Genomic DNA, 22,407 nt, shown 5'->3' with positions numbered 1-22,407 from the left:
ATTAACGAGATATATGGTGTTCAGTAACCCTGCCACTTGCAAAAGGATATAATAATAGATGCAGTTATTTCAACATTATTGTAGTTTAACGCAGACATAGGTAGAGTTGACCTGGGAAAGTAGAGTCATCAAATCTGATGGTTTTTAATAGAATCTGCTCCGAAATAACGAAACCCTGAGGCAAGGAACTGGAAGCTACCCGGCAACGAGGCGAACAGCTGAGGGATAAGATTCATTGGTTGCTTGGCAACTTGCATTAAACTGAGATAACCCTCGCGTTGCTGCCCGTTGGCCTCCATAACGCGCTGTCAGATTACCCTTATTAATTTCACTAAGCACTCAACAATCGATTCACGAGAAAACAGACCGGAAAATATGAAACAAAAACGTATGTAATTTACAAAACCTGTTCAGGTGTGTGGCAAAAAAGTGTGTTAAATCGGGCGAGACATGTCTACGGTAGTGTTACCGTTTTGCAAGAGCAGTTACTTTGTGCGTTACGTAACGATAATTTGGCTGACACACGGCTGGTTTTGGCTTGGTTTATGGTTCAAATGATGGGTTTTCTGAGCTCGTTTCACGCTCTCGATTTAACTGAGGATGGCCTAGTTTTATACCTGCATAGGAAGCCAGTTAAACATTTTGGATTGTTTTTACGCTTGCGTTGCGTTAGTGTATTTTGTTTGACAATGGCTTCTTTTGTTTTGGGATAACGAATACTTATTGGTCAATTGACTCTTCATAAAGACACAAGCTTTTACAGCAATGAAACTAAATAAAATAGAAACGACATAAATAAGGAGAAATTAAAAATGTCAACGATGTAAATAATGAAAAAAATATTTACAGTCCCAAGAGGTAAACTTTTAGTTCCTTTTTCGTCTGTGTTCTAGTATGTCGTCTATAAACTACATATAATGTCAGTAATAAATAATTGAACTCAATAAAAATACGAAACTGTGGGTAGGTATCCTCAGCAATTAGCCAAAGCTGAATTAAGTTTTAGTGAGTCATTTTATTAATCATAGAAGAAGTTTTTGCTAAAAAATATTTATCATCATTTTTGTTTACACCTACTTGTATTGTCATTCCATGTGTAACTATTTTAACACATTCAAAGTTCAAGTCATCCATCAAGTTCAATAGAGTGGATTGAATTTACGGCAAGATTTGGAGACGCAAGTTAAAAATAAAGCTCGTAAATTTAACCTTTCGTTGTTTTTAGCAGGCAGAGATCCCCCCGCACCTACTGAGGCAGTACTACGCGCAGCAACCGGCGCCGGCGCAGACCCAAGTGATCTCCAGGCCGCAGGCCGTCGCCGCCGCGCCTGCTAGACTCGTAAGTCGGGGATGTTGTTTATTGCATGCCTTTAAACGACAATATCCGTACTAATATTATAAATGCGAAAATGTGTGTTTGTATGTTTGTCCGTCTTTCACGTCGAAACTGAGCGACGGATCGACTTGATTTTTGGCGTGGAGATAGTTTATGGGCCAGAGAGTGACAGAGGCTACTTTTTATATCCCGGAAAAATGCACAGTTCCCGAGGGAACAGCGCGCGATAACCGAATTCCACGCGGCACACAGCAAAACTGCATAGTTTATCAGTCAGAAATAGGCTACAGCCTAATATATATAAATAAGTCGAAATATTTACAACGGGCAAAGGTCCTAAAAATCTAATTAATTCGTCAGGACTCGTATTTTTTCTTTTCTCAATGAGGGTTTTCCTTCACAGGGGTGAAATATCACTAGATGGCGTTCGTATTGTGACGTCCGTTTGACGTTTGCTCGTGATTGGTTACATAACTATATAAATGAGCCAATCGCAAGCAAACGTCAAACGGATCTCACGATACTAACGCCATCTAGCGATATTTCGCCATTGTGAAAACCCTCACTAAAGAAGCGGAAAAATCCCTCCTGTGATGATAATATACTCAGTTAAAGTTCCACGTGAGGTCACGCTATGGTAAAAAGCGTCGCACGACGTGGCCTGTGACGCGGCGTCATAGGCCACCACTCCCGAACTTTAACAAAAAATGTCTTTGGTCAATAAACGATTTTGTTTTTTTTTTTTGTAAACTGACGGACTAATATAAACAGAAAATAATGTGTTTTATTTACCCGGGAAAGTACCCAATTTATGTTTTTACTTCCCACTAATACAAAAGTGAAAGTTTGTAAGTCTGTTTGTTACTTCATCATGTCTAAACCACTGAACCGATTTAGATGAAATTCGGTATACAGATAGTTTGAATCCCAGAAAAGGACATAGGATAGTTTTATCCCAGAAAATTGCATATTTCCCGCGGGAAAGCGATAAACAAATAACAACACGGACGGAGTCGCGGGCAACAGCTGCTTACTTAGAACAAAATAAAAGTAAAATTTCACTGCAGAACTTGTCTATATTCACAGTACAGACAGTAGCCCATAATTAACCAATAATCATTATTCCACAGCCGTACCAAGTCCAGAGCGAACCTCAGTACCAACAGCAGTATCAGCCAGCTCCCCAGCCCCAGTACAGGCCCCAAGCAGCTCCTCAGCCCCAATACAGGCCTCAACCCCAGTACCAGCCCGCCAGGCCTCAGGAGACCCGCGAGCCTGAAGACTATGATGTGAGTACAAAGTGAACTTCGCTGTCGGAAGCAGTACTAGTGCCGCAGTCCGTAGGTACAGGCTTTAGGCTAAGAAACAAGAATGCAGGTGGTAGGACCTTGTGCAAGGTCCGCCCGGATTGCTACCACCATCTTGCTCGCTAATCCTGCCGTTTCGGCGTGGAGAGTAAGACAGCCGGTGAAATTACTGGCACTTGAGATCTTAGGCCTCTAGGTTGGCAACGCATCTGCAATCCCCTGGTGCTGCAGGTGTCTATGGGCGGTGGTGATCTCTTACCATCAGGAGACCCACTTGCTCGTTTGCCATACAGTCGAATAAAAAAAACTGTTTTGGAGTAAGTAGTACAGTCACCAGCATTAATATCTGCCACAGCGGAGCGTGCAAAAATATCTGACACGTCCTTCCGGCCCTAGAAATAGAGTCGTATCAGATATTGGTGCTGGTGACTGTACATTCACAAAAATGTAAACATCTTAAGACTGCATTTCCATGTGCGAGAATGTGTTTTCATGAACTAATAGAACCACTTCATTTACCGCACATCTCTAGTGGAAATGGAGCCTTAACCGCATTCCTACATAATTATCTATTATCCACTTTCCAACTCAAGGAACCCGAACCCTACAATCACCGTCCAATTTACGAAAGGGCCAGGTTCCGCTCCAATTATAATTACACACGTAATCCTATCAAGTTTATAAACCACACGCGGTTCATATTTACGGGTAACTTTCACTAGGAACTTGCTTGGTAACTCGATAGGCGCAATGACCGGGTAAAGCCGCGATGTGGAGGCAGCCTGTGACGAATCGCCGCTGTAGGTTACATTATGTTATGTATCAATGTTTTAACGATTGCATTTAGTATTATTACAATCTATGACGTCTATTAATATGTATACCGGGTGTGGCCTGTAATATGAGCAAATAATTGAAACATAGATCATACTCTTCAAATTGAACAACATTACAGCGACTATTCAAAATAATTGGTTTTATTTTTATTACACTTTAAAGTTTATTCCAAGAAGCAATGTAAAGCACTTTTGCTTGATGTTTGTAGCGTGACTGGCGACGTCAGTTGGGTTCCAGCAGGGCTACTACGAAACTCGAAACTCGAAGTTCGTGTCGTGCGGTCTCTCTGACACTTATACTATTTAATACGAGAGCGAGAGGGATGGTACGATACGAACTTCGAGTTTCGTAGTAGCCCTGCAGGATGGCGTACATTGATCGCGCATAGCGCATTGTATTTGATGGTTAGCGCCGTTCGCAAGACCGGCAATTTTTTGCTCATTTGGGACCATTTCGTGACATACAATTTTCTTAAATTTTTAATATCTTTTTGTTATGCTACGCTACTTTGTCACGAATAAATGATTTCTATTTCTATTTTTTTTCTATTTCTTAAAAAGAAAAATCTAAAGACTCCATTTTTTTTAAAGTCGCTGCTGAACTAATGTTGTCCAGTTCGACGAGTACGATCCTATGTTTTAATTATTTGCTCGTATTACAGGCCACACCCGGTATAATATGATATAACAAAATAATTTCTCCAACATAAAGGCAATTGAATATTAATACGATCGATCAACAAGTAGAAAAAAAATGGAAATAGTAAAAGACTTTATGAACTACAGATAATTTCTTTGCTCACCCGAGCGAGACCTTATGATAGCTGTTGTCTATGCTAAAAATGTGTGTTATGAGCAAAATGAGTTTGTAGTTGATATGGACCTCCAAAAAGTTACGCCTGATTCAGTAAATTTACTCTCACACTTTAACAAAAAACTTTTTTTTAAATTTTTATTTCAAATTCTCGGGCATAAGCTTGCAAATTTACTTACACGACATCTTCTCGACAGCCCCACCCATCCTACCAGTTCGGCTTCGATGTCAACGATGACCAGTACACCAACTACCAAAACCGCAAGGAGCAGAGGGAGGGCGACACCATCAAGGGCTCGTACTCCGTTGTAGACAGCGACGGCTTCATCAGGACTGTCACGTACACCGCTGACCCCAAGGAGGGCTTCAAGGCTGAGGTAAGTTACTTAAATCACAGGTCCAGTATTTGATTCAAGCCTTCATCTTCACGGCATGTCCCACTGAAGGGCACAGGCACCTCTCAGAATGTTATGGCTTGGGTGATAGTTCCCACGCGGGCGCAGTCCAGATTGTGAACTTCACACTCCATTGAAGCTCTTCGATGGTGTGATGTTTAACTTCATGAATTTCAAATGTATGTAAATTTCCCCTTTACGCACACCTTAATTTAGAAAATTACCCTCACGACCCTCAACTTGAAAGGCCGTTGGTCACACCGCTAGGCCTGGGTCGTAACCCCTTCATTCTTTCATAGGTAGCTGGTATTGCATAAATAACTCTGGCTCTCCATCAAGTCTATGTGTTCGTCTGTTAAAGCTCTATTACCTACTATAGGTTGAGCCGCAGAATGGATAGTAGTACAAGTTGAGCAAAGCTACTTTTAAATATTGAGAAGACCTTGCTCTGAAGATACCTAATTACCTATTTAGTCGAGTCATTAAACTTGTAAAAAAATTTGTTCAAAAGTATCTGAACACGACTCTATTGTTAACGGCGTAGAAGCGTGTGCAGATATTTTTGATACAATTTTTGCTCACAATTTTATGAACTCGACTGTACATTGAATGACATTGACGTTCCGTTTCCACCAGAAATGTTCAAAGACGCGTTGCGAGGAATGTTTTATATCAACCAATAGAAACGCTCGGTTCGCTCAGCTGTTTCCACCAGAGATGTGCTGTGCGAGGATGGGAAAGTTAAGCGTATTGGTTCATGAAAAACATTCCTCGCAGCGCATCTCGCACATTGGTGGAAACGCAGTGTGAATGAGGCCTTTGAATACTAACCACCTTTCTCATCCAGGTCTCCCGGCAGCCCACGGATATTGTGGTGAAGATCCCTACTCCCAAACCTCAGGCGCTGCAGCCGCAAACACACCAGCAAGCACAGCCCCAGCACTCGCAACAGCAAGCACCGCAGTACTACCGTTACCAACAGTAATACAGTAGTCTCAAAGCCGTAGACAAGACGCTTACTGGCATAAACGTTAGACGACTCCGAAATTCTTTATATTGCTTGAGTGTTTTGAAGGCCCTGTCTTACTAAAAATGTACTAGAAGTGTTACTTTCGTAGCAGAAAAGCATTGTTTTTGTGTGAATGTCTATACCTACTGGCATGTATCAGACAGGACCATTCTGTCGTCAGATACGCACAGATAAGTTTATCGGCTACGTAAGTACAACGGTGCATTATCCCGTTTAGTATGGTATGGTGTACAAATGTACACATCAAGCACTTCTGTGTCGGAACGGTTACGGTCATGATATGGAACATTGTAGTCAGCAAAGAACAAAATAGGATTTCGTTCAGATCGTCAACGTTTATAGATTGTTGTCTAGTTTACGTGCACTGTATGCCACTGCCATAGGGGCACTTTGGCGCATGAGCCCGACCGAAAATTACGTTAAATCTTCTTTTATCAATTGTACTGCTTACTAAAATGGCGCCCAAACTATGTTTGCCTTCTGGTCCTCGGATTAGCCATCTTTTACCCTCGTGAAAATGATTCTACATGCATTTTGGGTGGTCAAAATTTATCAAAAAAATTAGTGCTAATTAAATTCACACGCGTATGTACAATCAAAGCGACGAAATATTATTAACGAAGCTTTAAAAATTGTTTTTATGACAATCATTTTGTAGCGTAACCCCCTGTTTCACCGTCCATTGATTAATTTTATTTGACAGATAAATGTGACGCCATCTCTGTTGGTTTTGTTTGAATAGACGGAGACGGCATCACATTTATCCGTCAAATAAAATTAATCAAGTGGTGAAACAACCCCTAAATACGATCGTATCACTCGGCTACTTTACTTATATCCTATGTACCAAAACCATGTTAGGTCTTATAATCGAAAAAATGGGCTATGGTACCATTTATTTCTCCAAAAACAAGCTGAGCTCGTGTCTGCCACAATTTTATTTAACTTAGCCCAGTATCCCATGCCTTTAGTTGTCTAGGTATTTTTATTTTTGTACTATTATAATAATCTATTCTGTAAATAATTAAGTAGATAGTTACGTAGTAGGTAGGCGACAAAATGTTACCTAATAAAATATTTAAAACTACCTATTTTGTTTTTTTTCTGATTCCCGTCCTTGAACAAAAGGCCGTTGGTTACGTGATTGATCTCATGACAGAAGGTGCCAGAACGTTTTATACCACGTCACTGAGCATATCTACTTATACCTAGTCGAAAAGGCCAGTCTTGGTACAAGAGTGGCTGCAAATTTAAAAATATGTTTGGTTTGGTTTGGTTTGGAGACACATTTTACAGAAAAAGAAAATATCTGTCACAAATACTTTACACGATTGGACGGACGTTGTAGGTTTAAATATTTGCAGGAAAATAAAAGCGTAATGGGGAATCGAAACCAAACAAACGCTTTGTCAAAGGTTCGAGACTACGATAAACGCCGACGTACCGACCGACCAAATTCGTTTGAAACGAGGGCTATTGTTTTTTGTCTCACTAGATGGCGCACTGTGCCGTGAAGTTTTTAAGTATGGCTTTCAAAGTCTGTTAATACGGGCGTGAAAACAAAGTTTACATTAAAATCATATTTAATACACCTTAAAACCGTACCATAAAAATATCGAGCATGCCACAGTGTTTTATAGTCCCAGTTTTGTTCAGAAAAAAGGGAGGACAAAGGTTTCCGAAAGACAAAACTGTCTCAAAACACAGACATTCATTGCCCCGGAACGCATATTTGCCATAATTAATTTCAGATATTGCAAAATATTCACAAAAATTATTCTAATTATAAATAAACCCGCGTAGCTCACCCAAAAACTATGAGATTTGACATTTCGGAGACCTCACGCAACACTAGCGCCTCTAGCGGGGAATTCATACGCGATAGCCCTCATTGTCGTCTTACAAATATCCTGTTGGTTCGTGTATTCGTGCGAATGTGAATACCCATTGTCTCAAGTCAATTTTTATTTACATTGCTGCTTGTAAGGATTACATGTTTGAATTGATAACTAATTTAGTTAGTACATAATTGTAGTTCTTTACTTTATTTTTATTTTTGATACATTCGATGTTTGTATAAGTTATTTATAATACAGAAATTTCCGAAGAAAGTAGGTACTTATAGTAAATAGTAACAAACCAAAATTAACTTAAAAATTTTAACTCGCAACTTTTCATAAAATACATTCAATTTCAAACACATTTGCACTATAATATAGGATAAAAATAAGATAGAAAATAAATATTATTATGATTTAATAAATTAACATTAATAAATTCAGTCTATTAACATAAAATATAAGTAAATTCAAAATAAAATTTCAACCGTACAACTACAAAATGGCCGATAAATAAGATCCAAATAAATTAAATTCGTCGGCGATTTTACAGTAATTAATTATCTAAAACAATAAAGACCCACAGTCGCCAAATCATTCTTCCTTCTAAATCTTATAATAAATAAATGCAAGATTTTGTCTTTTTAAATGCATGAAAACTCGGGAAAATACATTTTTCACACAGATTACAATAAAAATAATGTCAAAGTTTGCAAACTTTCCATCAATTTCCAAAAATATTTATTATGCCCTCACTAACAATTCAATGATAGTTTGTCTTGAAAATACTTAATAAAAAAAAATGCATGTGTCGACATTTTCATACCTTGGCAAGTGCAAACAAATCTACCGTATTGTAGCTTTATATATATAATAATACTAATATTAATATGATCGGTAGTAAACTGAGCCCAATGCTTACATTTCGTTGCCGATACTCGCTGCTAGAGATGATAATTTATAAAGTTGTCATTAATATCTCAAAAAAGCTCATTCCATTTCTGTCGCATTTGTACACAGTGTCCGGTGACAACACATTTGTTGTCTGTTACAAATTCGGTTTTACCCCTATGGAGGTAATTACCCCCAAGTACAGTACAGAACCACTGCACAGGACACATCGTTCGGCATCTTTAGGTTTCTTCAAGCCAAAGAGATCACTTACGCGCTCATTCTGACATCAGTTCAGTCAATCATTCTGATCAGAATGAAGACAGAATTACCCTGTGATGTGTGATGAAAATGAAATGTACTACTGGCGCCTAAATGAGCTTAGTATCGATGTCATAGGTAAACGACCGATACGCTTGAAGTGAAGACTGACAACGTTAGAAGCGAAAGACGAGAACGTGTTTTAATATTAGTTACCCCGTGTCCCGAAATAACTACATATAAAATCGAAGTCCATTGGCAAACGCGAGCTTCGTTTGTTTGTTTTCGTCGAATACCAAGTACAGCGAAGAATCAATCTTTGCTTAGTCGTACTGAAGTGTAGTGGCGCCATGTAAGCTTTCGAAGCAAGCGTCTCAATGGCGTCAAAACGCTGCGATAATGACGCCGCGGCATAGTGACTGACCAACTTGTATGTAAAATATAGTAAGTACGCTTTTCGAACGCAGTAACAGAAATGCCTCGTAATATATGTAGGCATACACAGGTACAGAACGAATAATAAGTGGAACAGAAATATGACGCCAGCGAGCTAACAGAATGAGGCGCCCTTTTGTGTGCACAGAATCGCCGCTCAACTTAATTGCTTTAATTCCCTAACCAACATAGAAAATCTAAAAGACCCCAACATTGTCAATTCAAAATTAATTTAAATATCATAAAACGGTTGACGCAAAAAAGAGGCATGTTATAATTTTGATGAGAATGTCGGTCTTTGACACCGTAGCTCTCAAATGGATGGACCGATTGTGATACTTTTTTACGTAAAAGCGTGCGAGTGGCTGAAAATCAACGCGGTGAAGCATAGTCTAACGCACGTGCTGAGCCTGAACCTTTGGTCACATAGCTGAGCAATGTACGTACCTTCTCACTATACCTATGTATTTTTATGGGCAATAAATGTTTTTCTTTCATTCTTTCTTTTCTTTCCTTACGCTGGTTCTTGGCTATATTTCATTAAAATCTGTTTTTGAGATACTGAACTTAGAAATTACGAAAGTGGGTTTTTCAACTTTATTAAGTCTGATAGGTTATTGCCATTTCATCCTAAAAGCGATAGCACTCAAGTACCTACCTATTCCTCTTACTATAGTCGTACATTATCTGTCACTTCGTCGCGGCGTCAATATCGCAGCGGTCGCGTCAAGTTTCTCCGAAGCCCTGCTTTAATTCGACGGGTCGGGTCGGCACACGCAGCCGGATTCTACCAGAACGTAGTCCTGCCCTGTCAGGGTGACAGGACCAAGCGGCAGCAGCACCAAGAACAAGTAAGGAACATACGTCTGCGTGCATGAGCACGAATCACGGAGCATTCGCTGGACCTGGAATAAGAAAAGCATACGATTGATGAACAAAGTTTGGTAAACAAAGATAGTCCATTTCAGAATCTAACTAGTAGCGTAGCGACCCAGGCCGGCTTCACGTGCAACATTGAAAAAAAACCGGCCATGAGCGTGTCGGACACGCCCGAAATAGGGTTCCGTAGCCATTACGAAAAATATAAGTAATATTTTTATATTTTTCTATGGATTTCGTATTTTATACGGAATCTTCCAAGTTTAGGTATATTTTATAATTCTCAAGCAAACTTAGCCGTTAGGTATAGTTTTTCTTGAAATTTTGATGTACTTACTACCATCCTGAATATTTTCAAATTTTTCCACCCACCGGTTAAGATTTTAGAGGGGGGGCTCGATTTTAATGAAAATTTACACTTTAGTTTAATATTTCGCAAAAAAATCAATGAATCGAAAAATCGTCTTAGCAAACCCCTACGTTTTAAAAAACCTATCCAACGATATCCCACACTATAGGGCTGGATGAGAAAAAAAAATCACACCCACTTTACGTCTATGGGAGGTAGTTACCCTAAACAATTTTTTTTTTATTTATTTTGTCGGCATAGTTATATCCGTGCAAAATTACAGCTTTCTAGCATTGATAGTCCCTGAGCAAAGCCTCGGACGTACGGACAGACAGACAGACAGACAGACAGACATGGCACACACATTAAAACCAGTTCTCCCTATGTCTTGACTGCCATCGATATTGAGGAAAACTAGCAAGTCGTTTTTTATTTTTATTCGACTGGATGGCAAACGAGCAAGTGGGTCTCCTGATAGTAAGAGATCACCACCGTCCATAGACACGTGCAACACCAGGGGGATTGCAGATGCATTGCCAACCTAGAGGCCTAAGATGGGATAGGTACCTCAAGTGCCAGTAATTTCACCGGCTGTCTTACTCTCCACGCGAAACACAACAGTGCAAGCACGCGAGCAAGATGGTGGTAGCAATCCGGGCGAACCTTGCACAAGGTCTTACCACTTACCAGATATCTGTGAGTCTGTAGCTAGCAGCTACATCTACATGTACTTTGAAAGATCTCAGCGTGGATAGTTTACCTAGAAACAGTCAAGGAAACTGAATCGATCACGTACCAGGGTGGAACCTTTTCATATTTAATTTTGCTATGATTTCTGTAGCACATATTGTGTGGAATGTCAACATGACATTAGTAGCACCTTTGGTAGCACCACATATGCACACTCTCATCTATGCACCACATACATATCGAGATAGACCGTAAGAGTTTACCTACCTGCGTGTAAAAAGTTAGATCCACGGTCAAAGTTTTGTCTGACCTAAATGCGCGATGCACTGAAAAAGCCGCCGCTAGAGTCGCGGCGGACGCCTTTGAATCGGTTCCGCGCGCCTTTGAATCGGCACCGTGCGGTCTTGATTTCCCATCACTAAATCTCGCTCGTGACGTCATCGTAGGTACGAAAAATTCGATACGCTGTAATTCTCACTTCTCATGTACAGTTTGAAGCGCTCTTTTCCTCTATCTCAATATAAGGTCTGTGAGTAGCACATAGGCACAGAATATATAATAGTACTGGCTAAGAATGGACCGCTCCGCCCCGCACCGGTTCGAGTTACCCCACCCCTCAGCGCAGATGTAGGAAAACCGTAGAAAGCAGTCGGCGCGCAACGCGACATATGTCGGCCGCACCGTCGCACGCACTAAGTTGGAGCAATAACTTTGCGATGGTGATATACTGTGCATTGTTGGGTGTTTGTCAACAGCCAAGATAAGAAAAGTAGTTCATTGCTCGGCTCGGTGGCCGTGAGTCCGCGAGCAAGCGCCAACTTGTCAGTGGTGCGCGCAGAAATTGAGGTTCCTACCTGCCTACTTCCTATTCTTAATAATAATGCTTTCTAAAAGTATCGCGATAATACGACATGAAATAACTAATTAGTACGAATAATTAGTTGACGTTTGTAGTCATATATTATTGTAATGTAAAGTTTAATAATGCTTAAATACATAGACAGACACATTTTAAGTAGACCTAAATAAAAAATATATGATTAACGATTACATTTATTTACACCTTTGAAGCGGTTCCGCGTACCCTATAGTACTAGGGTTTTGCGATAGTCAGCCCTTGTGTCTTACGCACACATTCGACGCGTGTAAGACGTCGTCGTTCTATGTACAGTTTGAAGCGCTCTTTTCGTCTATCTCGATATAAGGTCTGTGAGTAGCACATAGGTTCCACCCTGGTACCTGATTCAGTTTCCTTGACCGTATATATGTACAGGCAGACGGCTTTGAGTACCTATTTATCTAGATAAATATTAAATTAAAGGCAGACGGCGGGAAATTACCTACTATATGTCGCCCTAATAATGCACAACCATGATGTACGACGGGATAATCGGAACCCAAAATGGATACATGTTATCAGGTCGTACGCTGCTGGATGAGTATTAATGGTTGAGCTTTACTGGTCCCCACTAACACAAACAAACACATCACACCACTGATCACACCATCTCTAAGTAAGTAGTCTGTGGATCACACACACTCGGAAACAGACAGGTGACAATCGTTTTTCGGCCTTATTGATGTGCGGTAATGGGGGTAACGATTGTAGTAATAACAATATTACATCCAACCACTCGGGTTTTTTTAAATTCCCAATTTTTAAGAAACCATGCAGCTGCATTTTGAATTTAGTGAGGGGACATCAATGTATTTATTTTTAATTTCACGTAAAAAGTCGATAAGTACTTACCGGTTTTTTGGTTGGCATGTAAAAAAAATAATTTAACGACTGGACAAATTGTATCTAAAAGGCAAATTATGAAGCTAATGTGCTTGTCAATTTCTACTTATGTTTTAGTTGGAATTGCTATCCTTAGTAATAAAAAGTATCCCTGTCTGTTTATAAGTTTGTTACCTCTTTACGCTTAAAACTCTGTACAGATTTAGATGAAATTTTGTATTGAGACAGTATAAAACATTGTGAAGGATGAAAAATAGTTTTTACCGTGACAAATTCTGTTGTTCCCACGGCTGAGCGATAAACAAGTTATTCGCAATGGAGTCGCACGTAACAATTATTAGTATTATAAGGTGATCTAAGTAGAAGTGCTAGCCATCTGATTGTCGGCACTAAGCGACCAAGGAATTTGGTAGGTAGCAATTGTATACGATTGCCACTTAAGTTAATCTTTATACACTTACTCGCAAACTTCAAACACAACTTGCTGCAGTAGGTCGGGAAACTTTTGCACGATAGTGACGGGCTGTCCAGACGTAAGCGACACGCCGTACATCGGCGCTGTAGTGTTGTACCGCGTTCGGCACAGACGGCCGCCACCACACGAGTTGGACGACATTGGCGACAGGCCGGGGAGGTTTGTGGCACGACCTGAAAAAAAAAAGCAAAATTAATGTGTTTCTCGTATTTAAAGGTGAGGCAGTAGGAACAACCGTTATTAAGTTAAATCATTTGATTAGATCTAATCAGTTAAGAAGGCTTTTTAAGTTACGAGTAAAAACATCCGAATAGCAATATATATTTTATATGCTGTAATTTTTATTGGCAAATAAATAAATAAATAATATTGCGGGCCAGCATCAGAATCAAAGCAAGCCCGGTAGTAATCTACAGCTGCACTGATGATTTTACTCGTTTTGTTGAACCGTAGCGAACCCATAATAAAATGATTAAACAATTTCAGTAAGTAAGTCTTTTTGAAAGATTGTACCATCATGATTAGGTAAATTATAGGTTTAAGAATGAGCACACACCTTGAGAGAAACTTATTGTTTCATTATTATTTTGTAATTACCCTACTTTTCACATCGGTTGTTGTTTGTAATCACTATCAATTAGGTTTCATAGGTAAACACAACCAGCCTTATGGGCGCCCTGCTCAATAGGTAGTAACAATCTTCGTGATATTTGTAAACATAGGTTTTAAGCTTAGAATTTAATATTACTTTATTATATTGCCTATTTGTTAATTTTTTATATTTAGTTCGTATACAAATGATTTCTGCGCACTTAAAAAAATGAGAAAACTTACAGAGAAGTATGAACTGAAGTTCGTGGGTTTACGTTGACGACATGGGAAAACTGTGAAGATATCAAATAATAAACTATTTAATACCCACCAGTTCTTGTGCTATTTTGCGTTCTGCTCAATCCCTCGGAGTATCCAACATGCGCGTCCAGCAAAGCGCGCCTCATCACGGCCGGATCCACGGTCCTCATCGTGCGGGCCTGCCGCGTCCCCTGACCCAGTGCGCCTGACTTAAGCGCTCGATTAACTAGGTGTCTGGAAAACGACAAAGAAACAAGTGAGCTGGAGTGGGAATGTAAAGTAACAACGATCATTAATGAAATATTTCAATAAATTTGTGAATTCTAGAGAAATTTGAAACAAATAATTACTGAAGTGATAATTTAATGATAATTATGTATTGACCACATGGTATAAAGATGCTCAATGACTTATCGTTCAGTTTAATGTCATGTCATGTCACATTACAATAAATAAGTTCTGTATAGGTGATTCGCGCTGTCATCGTTCATCCACCATTACCTGTCATATTTCGTTTTCTAGAATTTTTTTACCGTACAACGGCAAAAACTACTAGACACTGGCAAAATTGTCCTCCAATGGACATAGCCATATTTTTTTAAAGAAACAACAACAACAAGTCCTGTATATGGGACACTTGGCCACAAAGTTTCAAGACTTTGACACGGTAAAACTTTATTCACTTAACAATGATACACCTTTTTTGGCCGTAGTTAATACTTTATTGATTAAAGCGCCATCTTTTGATTGTTCAGTGAACCTCGTACCAACAATATAATACAAAGCAATACAATAATGTTACAATGCCATTAGAATACAAAACAAGGCTTTAGATAGCGCGAAATAAAATTAAGCTCTCACGTTCCGTTGCGCCTTGTAATGAGACATAATAATGATCATTTCAAATTACATTGCAAGCGTGAAGAAAATTGCTTGGTACATACAACAGAGTTCACGGCTTGGTGGGAAAATTCTCACGAGATAAACTACTTTGTGCTAAGGAATTATTAACGGGAACTTGTTGTATCTACAAATTGATACATGAATACACACTTAACTACGTTATAGGTCAATGATCGGAGTGTGGAAGCCAAGCCAACAATTTTATCCTAAAATGTAGATTTCGAAGAAAAATTAACTATTTTTCGAGTGTGTTATTTAATATTCTGAGCGGTGCAATTAGATAAACCTGGGCAAAGATAACAATAAAATTGAATAGTCAGGTATTTATTCTTGAAAAACATCAAACTTTACTTACAACATGTTTACTTATCTTAAGTTTGTAACAATAGATCCGGGTACTTGAGTTGAGAACCTTTTTTTGAAACAAAATAACTGAGATTCTTTAAATTTATAACAAAATCTCTTCCTTCGTTATATTTTATTTTCTACTTTAGTATAATGACTTCTTAATATTATGCTCCGTACTTGTTTTTTTTTACTCCAAAGCAACTTTCAAATTATCATGTGTTAACTTTCGGAAGATTTTTAGCGACAAACTTGAGGAAATATCTTTTCTATCACTCAATGTTCTACATCGTGGCGAATGAAACGTTGCATTCAATCAATGTTGGACATGCTTCAAGCTTTCCATCTACCTTAGCAGCTAAGTTAACCACCGTATTCATTTAGTTGAAAATATCTTCGCTAGAAATCCATTTTAAGTAATCGTCATAGAAAATGCAATCGAATACCATCACAACAATATTTGATGCCTTATTGTCTAACGCATTCAGAATCACGAATTCACGATAGTTTTCACGATACAATGATCTTTTTTAATTCTTAAATTACACGAATACCATTTGCAAATAAACAACCTAAATTCAATATAAACTACTTTATGACCATAACGGTTTGGATTCGTTATGATCAAAAATAATAATTTCCCGTCCTCTTCTGAATCGTAATCTTCAGGATGAAGACTAGATAAAACCGATTAAATCTTTTTTGATTTCAGGATATCAAATATCCTTCGCGGAAACCCCTATTTCTTGCATTAATAAACGCACTGGGACACATTCCATAGTACAGTTACATTTTTCTTTCTTTCATTGTTCTTGTCCTTCCAACGTGGTCCAATTTTAAATGATACTCACGTATCGTAGATTTTGTCCATTGTTACGAGTACTTGTTGCCCAGTTTGACCGAGCTTGGGTGCGATAACCAGTGTTTCTTCGTCTGGTGCAAAGAGTATTAGTATAGTACCAATATAGAAATGGTCTGGTGTTTAAATAACACTGAATCTTTTAGCATCTCTGTAATCCGAAGGAGTCTTTTTTATGGAATTAGATTTTGCAATTTACAATTAGTTTTAAAGCGTGAATTACTAGAGAAGGTAAACGTAAAAACGTGTTAAGCGCCAATTTGCGCTTTGGAAATTCCACAATTTTGCGATTGAATTCACGTTTGGGTACATCGTCGACTTTAGTTAATAATGTCTGTTTCATTGTTATCTATCGTTGTGTTCCTCAATCTTCGTTCCCATGTTTTATCACTTTATGTAAGGAGGGATAAAGTAGAAAAAAAAACTTAGTGTCACAGTGCATTGATACTGCAAGCGATTGTGACGTCAAGGGGGAGTTAGCGTGACAGGTACATCCGAAGTTTCTGGACCGGCTAGCCATCGGATAAGGCAGATATGCGTCTTTCTTCGCCCACTGTTGCCCAGTAGATACGTGGTTTACCCGCCCATACCAAACCGGTTGAGTACCGGTAACTTCGCATTTACCTACCAATAATTTTGGGTGTCCTTGCCGGCACTGTTTACTATTTTAACGCATATAGCGGTCATGATACGAATATTTAAGCAGGTAAACTTTCGACTTCGTATAGAATTTTATTGTTAGTTAGAAAAAAAACTGGACGAAAGTTCATTTTAGAACGAGTGGTGATTTTGTAAAAGCTCATTTTGATTGATAAAATACTTGTTTAGAATTTTTGGTCTTTCTACATAAAATAAAAACTTAACTAAGAAGTACCTAGCTGACAATAAATTAACAATCAGTGATCATGCAATACCTGAACAGAAATAATCGTTTATTGGTGTGTTTGCGAAATAAAATAACTTTTTGGAGTCAGGACTCGTACGTAAGTTCATTTTCTTTATTACACAATCGCTAATTCGCAGATTACGCACAAAGGTTCCTATAATGTGGATAAAATAAAGAAGACTTTTCTTGAACGGTTAATGTTAGATCTTATGTTGTAGTGGTAGCCTACAAAAAATCAAAAAAACTAGCAAAACATGTTAATTGTACCTAATACATAAATATTAAAGTATGAATATGAGTCTACTGAACTTTGACGAATGAGCATAATGGATTCTTAAGTAAGTTTATCTGTTACGAGTAGAATAGTTTAACAAATAATTCAGTCATTAAAAAACTTGATAAACCGCCTGGATGTCACAACTGGAGAAAAAGGATCGCCAGCAATCTCTCAAAGAATTAGCGTAGCTTTCCAGTGAGGGAATGCTGCCCGCCTTTCTGGGCACAATGCCACGGGGCCATTTCTAGATTAAATTTAGTTTTAAGGAACTAGTTTTTATTTAAATTATTTAATTTCTTGTTTGTTATTTATAAAACTAGATATTCAGTTCTAAAGCTAAACAACGATAGTCCTAAAAATATTATTCTGAGGTGGTTGTATTTTCTTAAAAGGCTTTAATTTTTTGGTTTATAGTTCAAAATAAGAAATACAAACAGTTTATTTAATGGAAAAATCGGTTTTCGACAAAAAATAGGATTTTTCATACAGCCAGCGTCATAAATAAGTGATCAGTTTTGTACCTTGTCATTTTAACGTCATGTTTGAAAAGTCATGAAATTGTGTACCGACTGAAAGCGAGAAGGTACTTATTTATGACGTTGACTGTACAAGCCTTGGTACAAGAAAGAACTACTGCACATACCCCACTTGTAAAGTCGCTATTTCGCTAGATTTGCAAAGTATCAAAATAAATTCAGAACTAACCTGGGATATGGTGATCCGTCTGGGCCAGGGCAGTCCGTGCCTTGGAGAGCATCACCCCAGGCATATTTTAATCTTGGACCGCAATCGGCAGCCACCAGCGCCGCTATTAGTGCCTAAAACAAGAAAAAATAAACCAATGAGTTTGCTGGATGGAGTTTAGTAACAAACTTATTTGTCTTGTTCATTCATAAATTTATTTTCACAACAACTAAAGAGTCGGATGAAAAAAATACACTGAATGCCTAATAACCAATTGAGTATCTTATTGATGTTATTGTTTATCAGATTTGCGTTACAGTAAAATTACTTGGGATTGGAGCCGATGGATCATGATAGCATTTGACTCAAATCAATACAAGTAATCTCTTTGTATTTGGAACAATAACAGCGACCAAAATGATTGATTGTCGCACGACTCCACAGAATGCCAGTCGCAGCCAGGGGCGGTATGTGTGCCGCGGCGTGGCCGAATGACATAGTTTCCGAAGCCACTGGCACTATCATCGACCACGAAACCCGTCCCCTTTCTTGCACGAATCTAGTAGAAGGCATCCGCGGTGCACGGACATTTGCCAGGTTCGGAACGGCTAGGTCACGAAATGATGAGTCGGTTCGAGAAAGGAATTGATGGGCGTGACTAGATGGAGATTGAAAATTTTTCTAGTGAGTTTTTAGACGATGTTTTTCTTGTGTTCCTTAGAACTATTCTAATTTGGCTCCCCAAAATTATTTTTTGATTGTAATTTTTTATGGTATCTACAATACAGTATACGTTTTTGATTATTATCATTATTATTAATTCTTAATATTATATTCTTGATTATAATAAGTCTTTGGGTTATTATAAATGTATGAATGATGTCAACTAGAATCGTTTGATACAAACTAGGGAGTCATTATTGCTAGCATGTGATGCATGTATCAAAAATAATATTTGCATGACTTATACAGCCTAAGTATGAAACAAAAACCTATAACATCATATTACTATTTACAGCAAATAACATTTCATTTCATTTAATTTCAATTACATATTAGAAATTTCAAGATACGATTAAATGAATTGTTTTATTTTAAATATTCACCGTGCATCCTTTGTTAACCATAAAGGAAGGGCAATTTAGTTATGCGTTGCGAATCGGAAAGATCCTCGTGAAGAAAGCGTCAGTATCAGCTTTCTGGGTCAATCGCGTATGACTGTCATTGAACTTTGTTGTAACTTTTAAACATATAGGTGTCAGGTGTAATTTCATCATCTGTTTCATGCTTTCTATATTATTACTGAACAATATAAATTCAAACTAACAAAAGGAAAGTAACTTTCCTGTCTAGGGCAAATAACATTGCTTTCTAAGTTTAAACAAACCCAAGAAAATGTTCAGATGTATATTATATTGTAAATGCGACATATTTTTACGTCATTCCATTATGTTACAGGATGACACAATAAGTTCATTTGATGTAACAAAAACACTCAAGGGATGCAATGGGTTCATTATTATGATTTCCGCAATAGGTCTCAACGGAGACACGCCTAGGAAATGATTCAAAAGTGAAATTTGTATACAGAAAAAGCAGCGAAAGTGCTTAGTGGTCTCAAAGGTTTATTGTATGGACATCACGTTCTTGGACGACATTTTAATACTCGATTTCTGAGGTACAATGATCACATAGTACGTGATTTAAGTTTGATAGAGAAACTTGTTATTTACGGCAAAAACAACTTTTACAAACAGAGATCAAGGTACCTACTGTGAACGAAAACAATAAGAGCAAGTGTCATGTTCATAAAAATGAATAAACAAGTGTATCTTCATTTTCTGTCAGTCGCGTCTCCTCTCAACACAATGAATTAGATGTTTAAGGTTTTTACTCAACGAAAAATATGTCAAAAAAACTTTTTAGTTTTTAAGCATCTTAGATTTCATTGAGCAAGCGTTACTTATTATACTATAAAAACAATTAATATGAGTTGTTAGGTTTATTTTAAGGAAAATCGATAGATGATTAATCGTAAAATACATAGCAAATTTCGTCAAAATGTTTCGAGCCATTCCCAACATCCCCAATTAAATGAAATGAAATGAAATTAATATATAACTAAATTTAAACATACACAAGAATCGCTCGTTTAAAGGTAAGGTTTTAAGGATAAGATATGATAAATGTAAAATAATATTAATCCTGCAAATTCAGATTTTAAATATGATTTGATAGATATAATTCCGGGTTTACTGAACCTTACATAACGATCCGTTAATAGCATTATGTCTTCACAGAACCTGCTTTAAGAACCGCTTAAACTATCCTACTGCCGGTCAACCAGAATGGTTCCTGTTCATGTCTTATTTTTTGTAGAAATAGTGTGAAAGTAAAATTTTAATTGACACATGTCAGTCATAAACGTAAATTGATTCGATTCAGTCTATTACTACGTTTGCCTTTTTGTCCAGAAAAATAAAAGCAGGTAAGTACAGTCAAGGAAACTGAATCACGTACCAGTGGCAGATGTATGGGATGCCAACTTGACATTAGTAGCATATAGGTTACATCCTGGTACATGGTTCAGTTTCCTTGATCGTACCTTCTTAACTATGTTACTATCATTGGTTAAGTATATATTGCTATCAAGTTCCTAATTTATATTTGGTTTGCCCACTATTCTTATAATTTTACCGAAACAGAGCTCAAAGCAGTAGTTTTGTATTGGCAATTGAATCAAATCTTCTTGTCTAACGCAATAGGCAAACCACAAAACAATTTTACTACCCGCTCTGGTTTTTCCTTCGGATAGCTGGCATCATTAAAAAAAGTTGAAGTAGGTTAAAGCGGTAAATAAGACCAAGCAAAGTTAGCAAACATTTAGGTGCTAACTGAAGCTTTGCGAATCTGTATTGTGCTGTTATGTTGATAGCTTCGCTACTTCCTTGCGTATGATCAGTCTCGCATGAATATGGAAGATGGGCCCGGTCAGCAACCTTTATCTAATGACACGTTAATGCGCTTAGACGACGAACGGATGCCTTGGGTAACAGTAAATACAGATAAAACTTTGCCCACTGTTTATCGCCTCATACCTTTTTTACTTTGAACGGTCCGTCTGCTCTGAATGCATGGGCAATGAGTCAGTGAAGCAGGACATTCATTAAGTATTTTGTTCTTAATGCCATTATTTTACGAATACAATGAGTAGGATTTATTATTAATTACAAGTACTTAAATGCATACCAGATGTAGGGGGAATACCTCTATTATTTTATTCATACATACATTTTAAATCTGAGAAACACCTAGTTAAAAAAAACCGACAGCTTTTGATATTTGATTATTGATGGATGACTTGGGTATTGATTATTGATTCAGACCTAAATTTGTTTTTCTAATGAATAAAACAATACCCTTTCTTCTTGAGCTACCTTATACATAAATAATACCTACTAGTTATATGATTGGTTATTTGGAGTCTTTGTATTTTTTATTTCAACTCCAAATTTGTGCTGCTGCTTAAGTAGCTTAGTAGAAAAAAGCAACCTGAGATTTGTGTGCATAGGAGAAATTCGTGTCTGTACTCCTGTGCAGTGGTAGTGTAGGGGTATGGCACGCAGCACGGAATGCTGAGGACCTGGGTTAGATTCCCAGCGCTGGTCTCTTTTTTTGGTTTTTCTGTTCATCCATGTCTCAGTTTGTATTTTCGACCTACTAGTTACTTAATAATCACTAATAAATAGTTATTAACTTTAGGTAAGTAATAGTTCAATATTGTTTTTTTACGAAAAATTGTTAATTACCAAAAAAAAACTACAACTCATGTATCCTACCCTCATCGTGGTACAGTTTTAAGTTTGTTTACAAATGACAAACAATATGAAACTATGATAAATTATAATTATCATAGATTAAATAAAATAACTTTTTCTAAACAAAAATGTTGATATTTCTTTATTATTTACCCTCATATGTTTTTTTATTGTCTCACATGAGCTATAATTTTAATGAAGCACGATTACTAATGAAAATAAAAACTTACCAACTGAACGTATATTAATAAATTTCTTAGACACATTTTGACAAATAATTTACAATAATTGCACTATAAATAATGATAATCAGTTTGTGTGACACACTTCTTATATGCGAAATTTTTGTTTGAGTGTGGTAGGACACATTCGCGCGTATGGAAGGGCGTGCGGTCGGCGCACTGCCCGCACAAGACAAGTGTGGTGTTCATTATAACGGTAGTTCGGTCAGGAGCCTTTACTGCGTGCGGGCGCCTACTTCTCCTTCAAAGCGGTCGCTCTCTCTT

At 37.7% G+C, this 22,407-nt stretch overlaps 2 protein-coding genes across 2 annotated transcripts in view; one reads left to right on the top strand and one right to left on the bottom strand.

The window, feature by feature from the left end:
• Positions 1-22,314, bottom strand: part of LOC141433113 (uncharacterized) — a 26,817-nt gene extending 4,503 nt beyond the window's left edge. The window contains exons 1-4 of the mRNA XM_074094956.1: positions 22,132-22,314; positions 18,105-18,217; positions 14,200-14,363; positions 13,264-13,450 (exon numbers count right to left, since the gene is read on the bottom strand). Coding sequence (XP_073951057.1) covers positions 13,264-13,450; positions 14,200-14,363; positions 18,105-18,217; positions 22,132-22,167 — 500 coding nt within the window. The 5' untranslated portion in view covers positions 22,168-22,314. The remainder of the gene's footprint in view (positions 1-13,263; positions 13,451-14,199; positions 14,364-18,104; positions 18,218-22,131) is intronic.
• On the top strand, positions 451-6,805 carry LOC141433615 (uncharacterized). The gene is made up of 5 exons (XM_074095725.1): positions 451-459; positions 1,229-1,339; positions 2,467-2,625; positions 4,491-4,670; positions 5,536-6,805. The coding sequence occupies exons 1-5, from the start codon at positions 451-453 to the stop codon at positions 5,671-5,673; spliced, it is 597 nt and encodes a 198-aa protein (XP_073951826.1). The 3' UTR covers positions 5,674-6,805.
• Positions 22,315-22,407: the final 93 nt, after the last annotated feature.

Source organism: Choristoneura fumiferana, chromosome 12 (assembly GCF_025370935.1).
Source record: "Choristoneura fumiferana chromosome 12, NRCan_CFum_1, whole genome shotgun sequence".
Taxonomy (NCBI): domain Eukaryota; kingdom Metazoa; phylum Arthropoda; class Insecta; order Lepidoptera; family Tortricidae; genus Choristoneura; species Choristoneura fumiferana.
This window is presented reverse-complemented; position numbering and strand designations above follow the sequence as displayed.

Coding starts and splice junctions, on each gene's coding strand:
- LOC141433615 (XM_074095725.1), top strand. Junction 1,340..2,466: donor CCGCCGCGCCTGCTAGACTC/GTAAGTCGGGGA, acceptor ATTATTCCACAG/CCGTACCAAGTCCAGAGCGA. Junction 4,671..5,535: donor AGGAGGGCTTCAAGGCTGAG/GTAAGTTACTTA, acceptor TTTCTCATCCAG/GTCTCCCGGCAGCCCACGGA.